The sequence below is a fragment of the Ptiloglossa arizonensis genome, chromosome 10 (genome assembly GCF_051014685.1).
Source record: "Ptiloglossa arizonensis isolate GNS036 chromosome 10, iyPtiAriz1_principal, whole genome shotgun sequence".
In the NCBI taxonomy this organism is placed as follows: domain Eukaryota; kingdom Metazoa; phylum Arthropoda; class Insecta; order Hymenoptera; family Colletidae; genus Ptiloglossa; species Ptiloglossa arizonensis.
In genome coordinates this window covers 13,281,355-13,300,804 of record NC_135057.1, presented here as the reverse complement: position 1 = coordinate 13,300,804, position 19,450 = coordinate 13,281,355, and the positions used below count along the sequence as shown (strand labels likewise).

Sequence of the window (19,450 nt, the reverse complement as noted above, 5' to 3'; positions counted from 1 at the left end):
GCCGTGAAAGCACGTGGCGAGGTCGGGGAACGAGGGGATTGGCCCGTTTGGTTTCCCCTACGCAAGCTCGCCACGGTCCTCTTCTGGGAGCCGTCTAACTGGATCCAGTTCGCGCTCGGCACCGCGTCCCTCGTCTAGCGTGTCGTGACCTTTTCGCTCGGGATTCGCGATTCCTGTGTCACGGGACGAGACTCGAATTCCAAAAGAGGGATTCGTTTTTAAATTTCGCTAATTCAAAACGAACCCCAAGGAACCGACACCTCTGTGGTCCACGCCCCTCGGAGTGACGTATAACTTCGAGAGTGAACGTATAACTTACGGTACACGTGGATCGAGTTGTGTCAAAAACACACGGGACGTTAGATTTTTCTTTGTTAACTCGTTCACCCGGTGGAAGGAAATCGTGGTATCTCGCTTGAGAACGAATCTTCGAAACGGCGAACGTTTAGAGCACGTGAGAGCCAGGTGGCAAAGTTTTTCTTAAGTAAGAAGCTTTTCGGAGGACCTCGGGGTAAAAATAGGGAAGCAGATTCCAGTATCAAGAGCGGTTCGAGTGCGCGCAAAATACTGGAGATAGGGAACGAGAGGAGGCGGTGGTGAGAGAGCTAAGCGTGACAGCCTTTGGAGTAGGATACAGTTTCGAGTATTCTTATTCCGGTTGAGAGGCACGTAGCATCGTTGACCCCTTTCAGCTCGAAATTGACTAGTTCGGTATATTTTTGCCGCACGAACAGGACACAAGGTGGGAAAGATTTTTACTCGATACAGGGAAGGGATGAAAATGTTTACTTTCTACCTTTTTTTTTCTTCTTGAAATCGCGAAAGAAGTATCTCGGTATCGCGATAAATGTATTTTACGTGAAAGATGTATCTTACGTAGAAGAAGTAGCTTATCGTCGTAAAGGAAGTACATTAGTATCGTAAAAGAAGTACTTTACTATTTAAGATAGTAAGGATTTATCGAACAACGTACAGAAAGATTCAACCTCGGTTCTAATCCACGCTGTACATTGTTGTTCTCATAACTCGTGTTTCTAATTCCGGTTTCGACCTTCTGGAGTCCCGCCATCTTTATACATCGGGACACGCGTCCTTCAGAATGTTTTGACAGTTCGTTAAAAGTCGCGTCGAGTTCCCCACGGTCAGATACTAAAGCCTTTCTCCCACCTAAACGTCGCGAACAAAAAAGAAAAATAAATCGTGAGTAAAACACATCCATTTAACCACTATCACGAAGCAACGTGATCTATTTATAGATCGATTGCTCGAAGATCGCGCGTCTTTCAGGTGGTATAGTGGCTTAAGATTCGAGGTCGATTGTTTCGAGCACTTTTTACCAAAAAATTACGCTTACAATTTACAGTCTTCACAATGAAAATTAAAGGGGGATTGAAATTCGAACAAAAATTATTCTACCAAAAATGAATCCTCGATATTTTATTCTCTTCTCATTTATCGAACAAAATTTATCGCACGATTTAAAAAGCGACTCTTCCTGAAATACAAAATTTCAATAAATCATTTCGACGTCAAGCTTTCTTTCGTCCAACGTGGAGTAACCGGGTATTGTAATAAATTTTGAAACGGATCCGGGAAAATGATTTATACAGTTACAACGCGAAGCTTACACTTCAGAATCGCCTCGTTGGTCACCGATCGTTCAACTTTCGACATTACACGATCCACTTCCGGAATCTCTTTCAATAAATTCACGAACTTTTACTTTCCTCCGTCCCTAGATTCTCCTCGACTCGCTTACAGTGTACGACAAATATGTTTACACACTGAACTCTTTACTTAACGCACCCCTTTTGTCCTTTGCTCCTGTTTGCCGTGCTTTTAGCGTAATTCAAAGAAGAACACGGGCATTGAGCTTCCTGCGACCCCGATACGCACATGTTACAGTCGAACGCGTAAGTTATGGGACTCTTAACTCCGTCTTCGTTATCGTTACATCGATATTCCTCTCTCCTCGTTCGTTTTTCTTCAACGCGATTGAACCAAGAAACTCTTTACTCTCCGAGAAGAAAAAAAAATCCACTGTTCGTGTTTCAATTTCTTTCCGTAATATTCTATTCAACTTGATACAATATACGTAACAATTACGTAACGATCTGTACGAAACCATGGATCAACACTTGCCATTTACACGTACAAAATATATCGATTAACGTGAGGTAATTCTCGAGCGAGATTTTAAAGATTAAATAAAAAATAATATTCTAATCGCTACACGTCTGTATTGTATAGAATATTTCCATTTTGTTAGCGGTAGTGCATGGAATATTTCCATAGAAGAATTTCGTAACGCGTAACAAAGCTTCGTTCTCTGAAAAGAGGGAACGAGAGTGAAGTACAAACATCAGGCATGAACAGTAATGGCTACATCCTTCCTTGTTTTCCGCTTCATTCGCCAGGTACAGAGATACGTTCGAGAGAGGAACGGGTACCGGCTTTCAGAGCCGGTGCATTAGTCTCGAATGCAGTTCCGTTTTAAAGTAAAATTTCCGACTCGGTTTAAAGAAAATCGTGGCCAACAAAGTTACCCGGTAGTAAAATAAAAACGAACTCTGTTTCCCAACTTAATCTGCGTGGCCATCTCCCGTTCGCTGGAGTCTACCGAGTTTGATCTGCTGTGACCGGAATAGTTTCGAACATATTTTCGCGCCGATCGTTATATTAAATATCCCAGAAAATCGGAGGACCAGATTTTTCAACGAATTCGACCGGATCTCGAATCATTGTGCCTCGAGTCTTTGTACTTCGACTTTGGTTTTAAACGGATCCATTTTAGCGGAAAAGATACCGCGTTTGAAACACATCTATTCTTTCGAATCCGATCTATTTCGTCGGGTAGACGCGAGACGATCAATCTTTCGTTGGATAAAGTTTGAAATAAATTTATTTACGGAGCAGTCGCAGAACGATGGATCTACGACCTTCCTACTTTATCTTAGTCCTCATCTGACCCTCGCGTATTAAGAGACCCCAATTTATTTCGAACGCGTTTATTTTATTTGCGTTTACGCGCGGTTGGAGGGGGAAACGGGAGAGCTTGACGAAATATTTCAACGAAACGTTGCGTTATTATGCGAAATCTCTTCGGGGATCGAAGAAGCTCAAAGCTGCGTATCGTTCCGGGAAGAATTTAATTAACTCTGGAATTTGTATCTCCGTGGAGAAAATTCGGTACCGAATACGAGGAACGATATATGTATATCTCTGTGACAGACTCTACGGAGAATCTGGGTGTAGCTTCGAAGCGGATGAAAAATAAACGAAACGACCCTTTCGACGGTAAGATATAAATACGTTGATTTTAAACAAGACTTGCCCCAATAATCGCGCGAAATCGATCTCAGAATTTTATTCACGTTAGAATTTTCAAGCCCACGTTTATTCCAAGTTCAATTTTTCCAAGCTGGTATCTTTAAATTCAAATATTTTCAAGCTAGCGTTCTGTCAACTTTAAATCTATTTGAACCAAAATCTTTCCTAGATGGAATTCTTACGTCGGTCATAAATAACCGAACAATCCACTATGCACCGCACTACCGTAAATCCGAATACAATAAGTGCAGCGTGTACGAAAGAATTTCCTTCCTCGCGATTTCAGTTTCTCGAAAGAGAATTCTCCGGTACGTTTCTCGCGATAAAACCACCGTAATCGTATCAGAACGTTGAAAATTCGTTCGATAATCGAGGTAACCAATCCGACGCAACGAGGTTCGCGCGTAAGTGTCGAGTGTTACGTTTATCGAGGCACTACGTTATTCGAAGTACGCGTCGAACAGATTCGTCGAATACCGATGAGCGTACACGGTGTTTAATTAACGTACGGGTGCGCCAAATATGTCAAACATCGTTCCGTGTTCGCGGTACGCGCGAACGAATTCAACGTGTGCTTTTCGAACGTGTGCATTAATCGCGTGAAGCGATTCGTTTACTTTTCGGGCGGAAATTTTAAACGACGCGCGAGCAGTGACCGAACCGGTCGCGAAAACGATGACGGACGAAAGATAATCGGTCGGCATGAGAGGTGAGTTTCGTCGGCAATAGTCCCAATCGAGGGATGAAGACTCGGGACCACAACGGAAGGGACGATGGCGTACAGAGTCCCGTTTTCGAGGACAGCGGAGTCGCGATTTCCGGCGATCTCGGCGACAACTCGTCCTCGGGCGAATGCGAGGGAAGCGTTTGTCTACGAAAACCTGGACTGCCAATTGGAAACGAGGAGGACGAGAATCGAGATCCTAGGTCCGATCGCGCGAGCTCCTCGATAATTGTGCACAGTAGATCAATCGATTGAATCATTCGGTAGAGGAATGAAATTCGATTCCCTTTGGAACTTTTATCGAGGGAGAATAACTTCTTTTACGCGGTTGATAATTTTTGATAGAAATTTCGTTAGTACGGGAAACTTTGATCGAAATTTTAATCATCCTTAGAACTTCCCGTCGATGGAAATTGAAAAGATTTTTCTTACGCGAGGTGATTAATAATTTTTTTATTAGAATTTTTGTAACTTTGGAAATTCCTCTCGGTGGAAATTGGAGAGGATTTTCTTACGCGAGGTGATTGATCATTTTTGATTAAAATTTTGCTACCTTTGGATATTTCAATTGGTGGTGATAAGAGAGTTTTCTTTTTAATTCGACTTTTTCGTTTAATTCAACTGGTGCTTAATTTCCGCGCAGCAGTCGAGTAACAATTGAATCGAAGTAACACTGACGGCAGGAAATGTTGCACAACTATTGACGACGTCGATAAACTGCAACGCGTTGTCGTGTTCCCCATTGGCAGTCCTTTTTTTACGTGCTGTAGATACATTGCACGATGTACCATAAGACAGCATTACTACCCGGAGAGCGGTTGGGGTTGGGTGGTCGTTGTAACCGGCGTTATGGTGCAAATTCTTGCCACGGGGATTCACGGGGCTGTCGGATCCTGGCTGCTGTTGGAAGGAACGAAACGATACCGGCAACCCCTAGTCAACGTAGGTACGATATACGAGGATCGACGATCCCGATTTTCTAATTTGAATATTCAACTGTACAACGTTCACCGCGAGGTCGTTTAATAAACTGAGCTCGTGTTTTACTCGAAAGAAGACGATAAAGGAACGCTCACATCTTTCGTGCAGGACCGTGACATATGTCTCGAACTTGTTTTAGAAAATTCGAAAAACACTCGTGACTCGATCGATTTTAAAATTCCTAATTAAATCAAAATTCGATCAAGTTTCCAATTCTTTTCAAATTTCACCGAGTTAACGAACCAGGTACACTTTCAACGCTCCGAAACATCAAGTACTCCGTATTATTATTTTGAATTGAAAAGTTTCTTTCGTTAGCTTGCTCGATAAAAGAGAAGACTTATCAAAGATGTGACGCGTGTATCGAGAAATAATTTCCAGGAAATTTTTCAATTTTATTAACACTTGTAACCATAGGTTTCCTCTGTTTTGTATAGCGATAACTTTCGAGATACACGGTCCCTTCTAACCGTTCTGGTAACATCGATTTACGCGTCTCGCATATTGGACACACACTTTCGGCAGTTAACTCTTGCTAGAAAGATAGGGAAACAGGCGACATTCCCCTATTGTTCACGAATTCTCGTCCGAGACTTAAATTTATTGGGAACGGTCCTTACCGAACAAAGGCACTCGCGAAGTTCGTCTCGCGGGCAGACCTTGGCAACCAACGGAAACCACGCGGTTGGATACAGTTTGAATATTTCATACGGCAAAAGGAAAAGAAATACCACTCGAGTGTTTCGTAACCGTTCCTCAAAAGTTTCGCGGAACTAACGCAGCACCGTGAGTTAAGACTTCAAGCCGACTCGTTATTATTATTATTCACGGTGAGCGCCCGAAACACGGTGCCGCGGTCGTCACGTATTATTATCGTTTCCGTAAAAGCGACTCCGCCTGCTCTGACTTATTTCTCTTTTTTCTCTTTCTCTCTCTCTCTTTTTATTTCGCTCGTGAATTCGACTTCCTTTCGCCAGCCGCTACTTTAAGCCGCTAACGAGCTCCACTTTCCCTCCATCTTCGTTTGCATGGACCATTGTTTAGAAACTGTGGGTCTCGAACAGCGCTCCCGACTTTGGAGCACTCGATAGAGTCGAAAACATTCTCCTCTTAACAATTGTCAACAACCTGAAGGCAATTATTATAGAGAAAGATAAAGAAATTTTTTATTTGACTGAGAGTATTAACAAGTGTTTGTAACGGTCGAAGAAATTACACGATTAGTTAGTACGATAAATTATATTTTCTTTTCCTTCGAAAAATAAATTTGAATGTATATTTTGGTATTACAATGGTGATAGATGGAACTGATAACGAGGAGTAAATTATGTTAGGGGAATATATAGGAGAGAGGTACAAAGTACCAAAGTACCAAAGTAGAATTCAATTTTCTTTGCAACTAGTGGACGAATCAAAATTTGTTTCATCACGAACCCTCCAGGTGATGACATTTGATTTCTTGTAATAAATCTATTTTGGATAAGTTTTCAAGGTCACCTTCAATTTCTTTGCTTTACACAAGAAATGTCGCTCCGTAAAAATAAACGCTTCGTTTTTACTCCGTTGGACTCATTTCGATGTCCGTCGTCAAACAGCACTAAAAATTACAAAATCTTACAAAAAGAAATTTGAGAAAGTGACCTCGAAAACTTACACGAAAGAACTCGAATATCACCGGCTCGAATCCCATCGCTTCCAAATCGTATCGTCGATTACAAGAAGAAGAAAAAATATATCATTCCTCCACCAGTTGCAAAGCAAAATCAATTCGAGCGAAACGGTCCACCCTGTACACCGAAGACCTGAACCCAAGGTCGGAGGGTTTACCATAAATACCTCGGTGCATCCATCGTCGCGGCGTGACTCGATTCGTCGAAATGTTAAATCCCCCTAATTGAATCACCAGTTACGAGGGACGGAGGTGTACCCGCTGTAAAAGGAAAATAGAAAGCGGAAGATGAAACGCGGCGCGCTTTAACTCCGCTTCTGCTCCCCGGCTGGCTGTATCTCGTTGGTGAAGTGAACGTGGCCGATCTCCTCCTGGCTACGAAATACCTACCACGTGCGAGCTGTTCGAGAAAAGCGAACGAATATCCTCGAGCTCCTCCAGTTTTCGATTATACCTCGTGGAGTATACTCGGGGGTCCTTCGTGACGCGCTCGAAACTTTCCACGCCGAGAAACCGGGGCTTACGATCTTCAGAGGGGAGAAGTCGTTGAACCAACCCCCCTCACCCCTCAACCTCCCTTGTTTCACCGATTCACTCTCCCTCTCGTACGTTCTCCATGGAGATCCATCCTGAAAACGATACTCCCCTTCGAATTCTCCGCGAAGCCCGATCCTGACCGATGACAAGGGTGAAAACTACCCCCAGCGTTAAAAAAAGCGATACACAATGGCTGCGGTGTGGCTTCTGACTTGATATTCGCGAACACTCCCACCACCCTTCGAGATTCTATTTCTGGTCGATTTCTGGCCCAGTGGTGGGAGGGGATGCTGAAATTCTAACGAAGAGCTACAATCACCTGCTCCGGGTTAATGCCTGTCCCAATTATTCAAATATCGGTACGGGTTAATCGAGAGTTGCGATGATTTTAGGGTTCGGTGGAGTTTCGTGCAGTCGCAACGGGAGTACCGACTCGGAGAGGGATGGAATTTTTTTACAACTAATAGAAAATCGATCGAACGTGCGCGAAAAGTGTTGGCCGGGGTTCTATTTTTACGAAGATTTGTATCGCCGTGCCCTGGTTTCGTTTAAATTTTGCCTGATTATCGAAGCGATGGTTTGAAACGGTGGGGAGTGATTAAAGCGGTCGTATGCATAGGGTGTGATTACTATGTGTAATTCGAACGATTCATCGTTTCGTCGAATGAAAATTTGTATATTCAAGATCGTACAATTTTGATCGTCCATAATTCGTTTGTTCGAAAACTATGCCTGGATCGCATTGTGTAAAATACAAAATTTATAAATTCGATAACAGCGCAATAATATCCCACGAATTTGCAGTTATTCAATTCTGGATAAAGTTCTGGTTCGGACGAAGAAACATTCTTTTCTTTTTTATTACAAATTCTTTACAATTATTACACACTTACGCTTTCCGAAAATATTGTCCCCCCTACAATTATTTTGCAACCACCGCGAGAAGTAATTCTCCCGATCGAGATTTCGTCTTAATGTATCATCGTTCCCACCCGAGCAACGACGAAACGCTCGCTCGTCGCGATTGCGATTCGTTACCCCGAAACGATTGCAAGATTAATAACCATCGTCTACCCGGAGACTCTCATTGTCTCTTGGAAGCTGCCGCGATAGAAGACGCGTACATCCCGGTTGATCGATGAACCAGCTCGACATCCGCGCCTCCGATCACGTTGAACGGTGAAAATTAATTAAAACGACTCCGGCGCTCTACCGTGAGCGGGCTAATCGGTCTACTCGTCGCCGACCGTAATTAAAACGGTCTTAACCTCGATCGAGAGTCAACTTCTATTTAGTAAGGTTGCCGATATTAATAGGCGTCTGAAAAAGACCGATCGGCCGTGGCCTGTCGTGGAAAACGTTCGCAAGGGTGAACGATGATGACTCGGACGATCGCGTGGCAGCGAGTTTTAGAACCGTGAGCGCCGATGGGAACGACCACGGTTCGGTCTACGAAGTCGATTTATCATTCGGCTTTCTTAACAGCGAGGCGGTCCAATTGAACGTTCAAGCGGCCCAGGATCATCGCGGGGACGTCGACGAGCATGAAACGAACCAACGGAGGTTATCGATCACGCCGCGATTCGGACTCTAATTGAGGGAAACCCAAGACCCGCGAAACGTTTATTACGATTGCGAACCAACAACGTGAAATATGCCCGACTCGAGAGGTGAACCCAGCCTCGAAAGTCGGCTACGCAGTGCCATACCAAACGCATAAATAATACATCGAACGGTGAACAACCGAGGGTGCGATGCCGAATGGATGATTTGTCGTTGTATTTTCGCGATCGAGTCACCATCGTCTTGTTTTCGCTTCATTTCGACCGGAGGACACACGGAGAAGATACTTCCTTGGGAGAAAGTTTCGCGTTTCGTTACGGAATTGTTTATTTTAACAAATCGCGAAACTCGAGCGAATTGTCCGCGCGAGATTCCAAGCAGTGGATCGTTGAATCACTGTTTCGCGAAATTTGGGCAATGGAAGAAGCTTTGATCCGTTAATGAAATAAAATTAGAACGAAAGTCGCGTGGCGAAGAAAGTTTCTCGACAGTCACGTCGCGAGGAAATATTCTCAAGAGTCAATTGTTTGTTTGAAAAGGCGAATGTTTCGACCTGTCTCGATGGAAATTTCTACGAAAATAGTAGATACTTGAGACTTCGTAATCGTTTCAGATTTTGGTGGGAAAATGGCGGAAAAATTTCCTCGCAGAGTGTCGCGAAGTTTCAGAGAGTGGCTGAATTTTTAGCGATATCGTTCAATCAGGATTCTATACAGTCCTTAGAAACTTCATTGAGTGTTCCTCGGCCGAAACATTGGATTCTCATCGATCACGAGCAGATCCTCCGAGGAAATATACGAATCGATACGAAAAAGGAAGAAAACTGTAGGCTGCGTCACGATCGTCGTAACCTTTTCTTCGTCAAAGAAGCGTATCGTAAGAAAAATCTTACTCGTCGCGATCCCTCGAAGGAATATTAAACAAACTTTGATCGCTATCCCCGACGGTGGATACTTCGTGACATTTACGACGAGTACGAATATACGATCGCGCGTACAGATGAAGAGATCTCCGGATATGCAAAAAAGCAAACCGAGGCGGAGAAACGAAAGACAATATGGCAGACGAAGTGGAAAACTGGCGCCAGTCGAGACATCGAAGTTGGGCTTGGGTGATCTTTCGAAACTTTTATGGACGATCTTCTTATTTTTCTTGCGAAAGAAATCTCTGCGACGATTATTAAGATTCGAGAATACTATATTAGCGGTGTATTGCTCGCGAATACACGGGTACTTGGGTACTTGTGTTTAGAGATAGTGTATTGTTATTGGAGGTGTACCTCTAAATTGTGTCCTTGGAGAGTGAAGTAACACTTGTTCGAACGATTGAAAAAATTGTTGTCTCTTCGCAGGATGGCTAGGTGCGATGTCAACCGGAGTCGCTTTGCTGGTGTCACCCGTGACAATAGCGTTTTGTCGAAGAAAGAGCACCAGACTCACCGCGGTTTTGGGTGGCCTTGTTACCGCACTCGGTTGTCTCTTCACTTCGTTCGCCTCGCAATTCCACCAGTTGTTCTTCAGCTACGGCACCGTCGTTGGTAAGTACCAGTGTCGAAATGACGCTTAATTTAACGTCCAATCGCTCGTATTCGCTCGAAAGAAAAATACAAAGAAACGGTATCCTAATTTATACAGAAAAGTTTTCATACGGGATCTATAATATTTTACAGAGCGAATATTTGAAACAATCGTTTACTCTAAGTGAATATTCGAAACCAAGTTAAATTATAAATTTACATAAATTCATTTTTTATTCCACGAAAAAGGAATACTTCACACAGCAAGCTTTCGAAAACTTAGAAACACCTCGAACCAGCTAGAATCTTACTCCGTCACGGTTTTCTTCGCCTCGTGGGAAAGAAGATAATAAAAATATCAAGGAATAACTCGATAAGAGCTCGATACAGATCGCGATGATAAATGAAGATTCGAAGCTTTAGAGCGATTCACAATCGCTCGTAAGTCGCTCGTGAGGATGAGCCAGCGACTTTCGTTTGTTGCGTTCTCGTCGCTCTCCTTTCGTGCTCGTCCACTGTGAGCAATCACGGCCCAACTTTTGCCATTTCTCACGCGTCATTTCCACAACCCTCCCTCCCTCCCTCCCTCCTTGGCCGATCGAAAGAAACGATTCTCCCGGTCGGTTCCTCGTACATCGCTTCGGACGAGCGAACATCGCGGCAGGATAACGACAAATTCGCGACAAGTTTACGACACGTGCTTGATTATTTTGCACAGGTATAGGGGTCGGAATGACGAGGGACTGCAGCACGCTGATGGTGGCGCAGTACTTCAAGAGGAGGAGGGAGTTGGTCGAGATTTTCATTGTGTCCGGAAGTGGGCTCGGCATAGCTGTCATGTCGGCTTTTATAAAAGGAGCAATTAGGTACGCGTCGCGTTTCTCGAACTCTCGGTTACGTACACCTTGGAACTGAATATTTTCGTTAAACGTCGTTTCGAAGGAGTGTTCAGTAATGGTTACGAATAATTGACTCGAAATCGAGTTCGTTGATTCTTCGAATCGTCACGAATCTTCTCCTTTCAGCAAAATTGGTTGGCGTTTGGGTCTTCAAGCGGTGACCGGCGTAGTTTTTCTCACGTTTATTCTGGGCACGTTCTATCGGAGCGCGTCCCTCTACCATCCGCAGCGCAGAGCGATACTGCATCTGAAAAATCAAAAACGCAAGATCAAGGACAAGAACAAGACCGACGACCGGCCACCGTTCTTCGACTTCAGCACACTGAAGAGCAAGACCGTGAGGATACTGTTGGTCTCCACCGGGATATCCGCCTTCGGGATCAACACGCCGATATTTTATCTGGTAACGCACACGTGACAAAATATTTCTCCACTTTGAAAATATAACCACGAGGCACGACCTGGAAACGCTCCTTCGCGTTACTTTCCTCTCCGAATTAAAAATAGAAAGGCTGTTAAATTATTCTCGAACAGTGAACAGACTTAGACGAAGGATTATCCGTTAAATAATACTCCGCAGCATTTTATTTCGATGGATTCTACTTCGTATGTATTACTTCTGGAAGCTCGAGCAATTTACTCCATTTTCTGACGAACTTATGTTCATTCTTAATTAATGTGTTCATAAAACCAAATGAAAACCTCCCAAGAATTGAGTCTCTTACCTCAATTTTATATCGTATTCCGGTAACAATAATCTAATTCACGAGGATCCAATTACGTAGACAACCAAGCCAATCTTCCAATTGGGTATCTATTGCTATAAACACGGTACTCCTTTCATCCTTAAAATAGCACTCGTTTCTCTCGTTCGTTCGTACAGACCTTGTCCCCTAATTATTTCAACGAACGAACTCCAGTTACCTCTAAGAAGCATCCTGGCCTTAACAATGCCCGGAGGACGTAAGCAGCCAAATTGAATCAGATTAAATTTTTATCTCTCGAATCGACTACGCGCAGCTAACTGTTCTTACTCGGTCGCAGGCACATCAGGCCGAGGAGGAAGGTCTGGGTGACACGGTGATCTTGCTTCAGGCGTACCTGGGCCTGGCATGGACCCTGGGTTGCGTAGCCTTTGGTCTCCTGGTTGTCCATCGCAGCGTGGAATGCAGGATAGCGCGTCAGTACCTGACGCAGGCTGCGGTATTCGTTTGCGGACTTTGTATCCTGGCCCTCACCGCTGTTCAAGGAAATTATCACGGATACGTCATGTTCGCTTGGATTTATGGTAGAATATACTTCTTCGCTAATGAACGTGCCTCGTTAAAAGTAGTAGGCTTGTAATTAACATCGCTCTTCGGGGACTAGCTTTGACTCGTTTCGCGGAGCGTAGACACGCGTGAACGATAACAATTTTCATCTCGGGAAATATTATATCCCTAGAATTTATGAAAGAGCGATTGGAATTTGATCAAAATGATAGAAACGTATTTTACAGATTTGTTCTATACTACAGAATAGGTCTTAATTAGCTTCAGTTAAAAGTAGTAGGCTTGTAATTAACATTTTTCTTCGGGGACTAGTTTTGACTCGTTTCGTGGAGGGTAGACACACGTGAACGATAAAAATTTTCATCTCGGGAAAATTATATCTCTAGAATTTATAAAAGAGCGATTGGAATTCGATCAAAATGATAGAAACGTGTTTTAAAGATTTTCTTTTATACCACAGAATGGTTCTTAGTTCGGTTTAGTTAGCTTCGGTTAGTAGTTATTGATAATTTTTCTTTCGTGCTCTTTGTACACGTAGAGAATAGAATGTGCGTTTCTGCAGGTATCTTCTGCGGCGGTTACCACTACAGCCTGAAAATGTACACGTACGAAAGAGTGAGGGCAAGGAACTTCGCGAGAACCTGGGGTTTCGTGCAGTGCTCCCAGGCCATACCAATTGCAATCGGAGTTCCAATTTCTGGTAATTGTGTGCGACGGTTGCTACGAAACGGAAATAAAAAATTAATCGAACAAACACACACCGTGACGTGATGGAAAAATTCAGGGACCATTGTACCGCGTGACATCGATCAATTCTTGGACAATTCTTAAATATTGTGCATGCTTCCTCGACTTTTCAAATTTCATAAATATTCTTTTCAAAAATGAAGCATCTATTGTATGGAATATTACATAAAGATGATGGATTTATTATCGCGTAATATCGAGCAATATTTGAACAATTTTTCCATGCTACGAATTTTCGCATACGACTCTTGTTACTCGTTTCCTCGGTTTCGTAAGTTTCGTTAAAATTACTACAAAAATGGTTTTCTCACCTTGCAATATCCGTCAATTCCTGTAAAATTTTTGAATTTTGTACAAATTACGTTACTGGTGTCGCGTACGAAAACATCTGCAGAGGCGAAGAATATGAGAAAGCATCAGCGGGACGATCATAAATTTTCCAGGATACATAAACGTCGGCTGCGGTGGAAAGGCCGGTTACTATTTCAGCTCGACCTGTGTCCTCGTCGGCAGTTTCACCCTCTTCTTCATAGATCTCCATAGAAGGAATTTATCGAGGCACAAACACACCAGGTCTAACGGGACCAAGCATCTCTGCATCTCGGACACCTGCCCGCAACGTAGGAGGTTGTCTTTCAGCCAGGAACCGGAAAACGATGGTCCACACGTGGCTGCTGCAGGGGCTGCTGCAGCTGCACTGGTCCTTGGCACCGAGATCTCGCCGAATCCAGGTAAACACCAGCTAACGGTACAATGAAATTTATTTAAAAGAATATTCTCTCAAATGGTATTTACAAATTACGAATATTGAATATCGCCTGACGGTTGCCTCATATCGAAAAATCTTATTGCAATCTAATCTCGAAAGAATGCAATCGAAATGGTACACGGTAAAAGATCGGATCTCGTTGCAGGTGAGATGATCGACGCGATCGCCCCGGAGAAGCCTGAGCTGACCTGCATCTCCGAGGAGGGAATCGCCGACATGGATCTCCCGGACAACATGCTCGAGGATCTCGATTACATAGGCGACTGCATAACCTCCTGCAACAAGGTCGAGAACTATCTGATGCTCTCCGAGTTCGAGAACAATCTGATCGCCGAGATGCCGATTATCACCGATCGCCGAGGTCGTAGGTGGTCCCTGGCGCGTTCGAAAAGCGGTCGACCAGCAGGGGTTCAACCGACGGTCGAGGAAACCAATTCCAAACAGAAATGGCACGTCACGAATGTGCCTCCTAGTAATAGGGTGATCACAGTGATCGACGAGGCCAGCGCGTAACACGATCCGGAGGATGCGGTGGAAAAATGGACACGAAAGATCCATCGAGACTCGCGGAAGATAGTTCACGTTGTATAGTTCGACGATTTGGAAATGTTCCACGGGGGGAGTGGCCTGAACGTAATAGGCTGAGTAGAGGGGACGAGGCAAAGCTATAGGTACACGATAGTATTCGTTCTGTTTCACTTATTTCGTTAGCAAGGAATTTTTTATCCTGGAAAGAAATCCAACGAATGTTTAAGAGTACTTTGGAGAAATTTTCGCTGCGAAGTTGATCGAAGTTCAATAATTAGGAACCTTATGAAGTATGAAGAGATTTGTAGAGGGAATTTCAAGAAACTTTTCTATAACAACTTGCCGGTTAAAATATTGAAAGAATTATGGTCCTATTACTAAAGAAAAGGAACTTTCATGTATTTAGTTAACAAATTATACATATTTTAAAAGAAAAAAGAAGATTGTGCTGTTAGGAGCAGGACGAAACTGTCCGACGTCGAGTAATCGAGGGCGGAGCGCTTGGTAGGAGAAGGGGCGGGACCACTCTGTTCCCCGCCCCCCGGGGATACTTTCCAACTCGTCCAACTATACGTTCACGGTTACTTTCCTCGAATTTGTACTACTTTACACGCGCGAGAAGCGATTTTGCGCCGTTCCTCGCGTAATTTCCTATCGCGGGGAGCCACGAACACTTGGACAACGAACGAGTCGATTTTCGTAACAATTGATCGATCGCAATAGTACAAAATGGAAAGATATTATCGTACAATTATCGTACGGTACGTAACGAAGCTCGATTCGAAGTCGAGTCACCGGTCGCGGATCCAGCAGCACGATTTTTTTTTTCGAAGGGGATGAATATTTCTTCGTGGAACTGATTTTTCTCAACGTTGCACTGCCTTTAACAAATTCGTCTCGTTCGTTCCTTTTTCGATTAAGGTACCGTTAGAGGTCGTATTAACGATAGTTCGCGAACTGTGACGCGCTAAGCTGGACATTGTTCGGCGGTGAATGTAGAAGGTGAGAAGGGGGGTGTGAGATTCCAGTAAGGGTCGCTTAATTCGCGGTGCAATTAAGGACAATAACGTCGGCATTCGACGAGAGGAACCACGGAAACGTTCCGTCCACAGGGAGAGTAACCTCGACTCGCGTCGACGTATTTGTTTAAGCTTCGTGCCAGTTCACTGCCACGCGTAGATGCACGAGTTGAACGATCGCCAATTTACACGTAGACGAAATTTCGCAATAGAATTGAATCTTCTCCGTCGAAAACTCGAGACTTGATTTCCATCTCGCGAAAGTTTAATTCAAATTACACTAGAAAAAAATTAAGTAAGATCGAAAGCAACATTGGCACCAAATGGGTACACATTGGAGAACGATATAGATCGAGGTCATTGAGGAATTCTGTAACTTTGTCAATTTACAAGAAGAAATTACAATTCGACATGGGTAAAAAAGAAACCTGTACCCGAAAGCTCGTCGTTCTTTTTCGTCAAAAGACTTGATTCGAATTGTAACAAATCGAAGTATTCGAAATTGAGAAATTCTATAACCTCGACGATTCGATGTAATGATTCCGAGTGTTGGATATTCGTAGAAAGAAACGGCGGTAAAAAAATCGGGATCGTTTAATTCCTGTCGATGTATAAATCCGTGACCTAGAGTCTCCTTCGAGGAGAAATCGGTTAAAGTAAAGGTCGATGCTTACACGTAGGCGAAGCTAGCTGAGGGTATTAAAACTAGTCCAATCAAAGCTCGTATGCAGCGATAAGTGGTATAGTATATATATATAACGACACATATAGCCAGATATACAAGAATTTATCTTTGTACCGTCGCCCGAGACATTTTGAGAGCTTTTCGACGAGTAACGTTACTTTTCGGCGATCAGAGCGAGCCGCGGACGGTACAAGAGCCCAGAGATAACGATAACTATTTATTTATCAAAACTATTTATATTAGACATTACATACGCATGTCATGTACATAGACACAGTCACTTATATACGTATACGCGATAACGAGCGTGTACACATGCGTGTGGTAATACGATCTAGGATTATTGTTAATTAAGATTAGCTCCGGATTAGTCGAACGCGAAAAAGTTTTTCAACCAATTGAATTCTAATTGAACAATTTGAACGGAGAAATCGGATTAGACATTGCAAAGAGAAAAATATGTTTCGTTACAGTTGATTTGATCGCGGTCGAGGCAATTAATTATTCGTTCGAGTCGAGACTTGGGAAGTCTTGGGACAAAGATTATCGGGAGGTCGAAAATGTTAAATATTTTCAAAGGGGAGCGATCCAAGTCGCGAAATATTTTATAATTAATGGTGCTCCGCGTTCGCGAGACACGAAAACGAGCAACATTTTCCGTTGCGTTCGTCGTATATAATCGTTATCGATGCGATAACACGAGACTACTAGTCGACCGCGTTGCGTATATAAACTTGTACAAGGAACAATAATTTACGAAATACCGTTTATCCCGCGGAACACAGTAAAAAACGAGCAACACCGAAAACAAACTGCCTATATTGTAATACTGTAACGTTGTTAATACAAAAATGTGATTTTACCAACAACCTTGTTCCAACCTCTATTCAATTCGCGCGTTACTTTTATTTCTTTCTCGGGAGTGATGAAAAAGAAAAGAAAAAAAATGTAATCGAAATTAATTCACCGGTACGTTAATAGAATTTAATACAATGGGAGTGCAATTTTCGTGGTATCCGTAATGGGGGGAAGAAATAAGTAAATTATTCGCCGATCAATTAAAGCGTGGCGTGCACTGTACGCGAGATTCTTCAAACCCAATTATGTTTCCCTTCGTTAACCTACTTTATGCTTGCACATTCCTTTGCAATTGCTTCGATGGAGCTGAGATATAGACGGTAGTATACTTTTACCGACAGTAATTTTAATGTAGCATTAATTTCGATTCACGACTCTCCAGAATCTAAAACAGATATTCTTGGCGAATATTTTACGAATACTTCCTGTCTATTCTCTAATCGTAATTGAACAATAAAATCACCCGTTAGAAAACGTTAGGAAAATAATAATTACAATAATATTTAATTACGAAGTACCAGTTATTTACAAACTTTGCGCGTTTCGTTGCGAAGATACGATCCGATTGACACATTTACGAAGCGCATACTTAATTAGTAATTTATAAAGATTGAGTATTTATAAAGTTGTTTCCTTTTTCTAGTTCGTGCGAGCAGTACGTGAATCAATTAATTAAACCGTTGGAAAAGTTGATAGTTGAGAGGTAAATAGATTGAAAAATAACAACGGTGTATATGTATTTTTAAACGACCCGGGATAACAATTACGGAGTAAATGACGGAACAATAGAATTTACAATTTCAGTAGTGATCAACATCGATGAAGTGTCATTGAAAGGGAACGAGAGTGAAAAAGAAGAAAGAAAAATTTCTTTCGCTCGTACGAGAGGGAAGAAATATTTATTACTTAACGAGAATAATTATCGTACTAAAAGGAATTAATATCAATCACGGACCACCTTGCCGAATATTCCATTACCCAATTATTACTCGTAATACCCCTAATGCGACTTTAATTATGAATTCTTGGTACCCAATAGCTAAACATTTATTATACGCGTTGGCATGCGAGAATTATCGAACGCGGCTGCTTATGCACCGGCAATACTTTATCGATAAATTTTAATTCCCTTTAGTCACGATCACCATAACACCGATATCAACCACGCCGTTGAATAATCCCACGATTTATAGGCAAACTAATTTCAACGTCGGAATATACAATTGAAAATCTGGGAGCCACGTTGAACGTTAACGTCGAGAATGATAATATACACTATGAGCTTTAAATTGTTTAAAAAAGATATGTATAAACGATCGTACGATATAATGGATCAATTTGTCTCTAATAATCGAGAAATCGATACGACGTTAATCTAAATAAGAACACGGAGACAAAGATGAATCGAATAATGTACAATATTGAATCGATCTCACCTAATCCTTGCTGCATTTCGAGAGTACGGTTCCTCGAGATAATAGAACGTTGGAAGGGGCTCCGTGGCCAAAGGAAACGCACCACGCTCGGAATGTAATCACGCGGTACGTTAATTGCGGTGGAACGCAATCGAACGCGTTAATCAGCGATTGGCAGGTTACGTATAGCGAGAGGTATGTTGGCAGCGGTGACGGACAGTTGCCTCAAAGCGCCCCATAACGAAGTGCCCCCCTGGCGTAGCCCCAGACACCTAATTTCACGAAAGCGATACCAACGATCCGATCGAATCCTCGAGAGGTAAGGTGTCAGACTTCTTTGAAACGGCTAAAAGCGACGACGGGCTCGTAATCGTTGAACACCGGACTAATCGGCCTTTCACTGCTTCTCGGAACGGTCTCTCTGTAACGCGAACGTATGCTCCACCAGAGGCGATCAATCAACGAACGATGATCGTTGAATTAATATTTCATTTCGTCCCGTGCCCAACGTAGCTGTTACTCGAGTCATCGGATACCTACCATTTCTTCCTTTTTTTTTTCTTTTTTCTTTTCTTCCGTTTTCACGCGGGGAAAAATTGCAGTCTCAGGATTAAACAGCGCCGGATCGAACACTTGTACTTCCGTGAACGTACATTATCGGATCGTGTACTCATCCCGCTTCTACAATCGCGCCGATGGATTAAGCGTTTGTCCTACTTTTACAATACCAGTGTCGGATTAAGCGTTCATTCTATCTTCGGAAGGCACCGTCGGATTAAGCGTTCATCCTATTTTTACGATGCGAGATTTAGCGGTTGTCGCACTTTTGCGATTCCTCGGTGGGATTCGGTTGGTATCACAGTTTCGCGATTCCGTTGTGAAATTGAATACGTATCCTGCTTTCACTATTGCACTATCGAGTCAAGCACTTGTTCCACT

The 19,450-nt window shown here is 42.9% G+C and overlaps 1 protein-coding gene across 1 annotated transcript in view; it reads left to right on the top strand.

Annotated features, from left to right (window-relative positions):
• Positions 1-17,095, top strand: part of LOC143151801 (uncharacterized) — a 62,652-nt gene extending 45,557 nt beyond the window's left edge. The window contains exons 2-8 of the mRNA XM_076321237.1: positions 10,156-10,341; positions 11,039-11,186; positions 11,346-11,622; positions 12,264-12,507; positions 13,053-13,190; positions 13,681-13,968; positions 14,152-17,095. Of these exons, the coding sequence (XP_076177352.1) occupies positions 10,156-10,341; positions 11,039-11,186; positions 11,346-11,622; positions 12,264-12,507; positions 13,053-13,190; positions 13,681-13,968; positions 14,152-14,519 (1,649 nt within the window). The 3' untranslated portion in view covers positions 14,520-17,095. The remainder of the gene's footprint in view (positions 1-10,155; positions 10,342-11,038; positions 11,187-11,345; positions 11,623-12,263; positions 12,508-13,052; positions 13,191-13,680; positions 13,969-14,151) is intronic.
• The last annotated feature ends 2,355 nt before the right edge of the window (positions 17,096-19,450 follow it).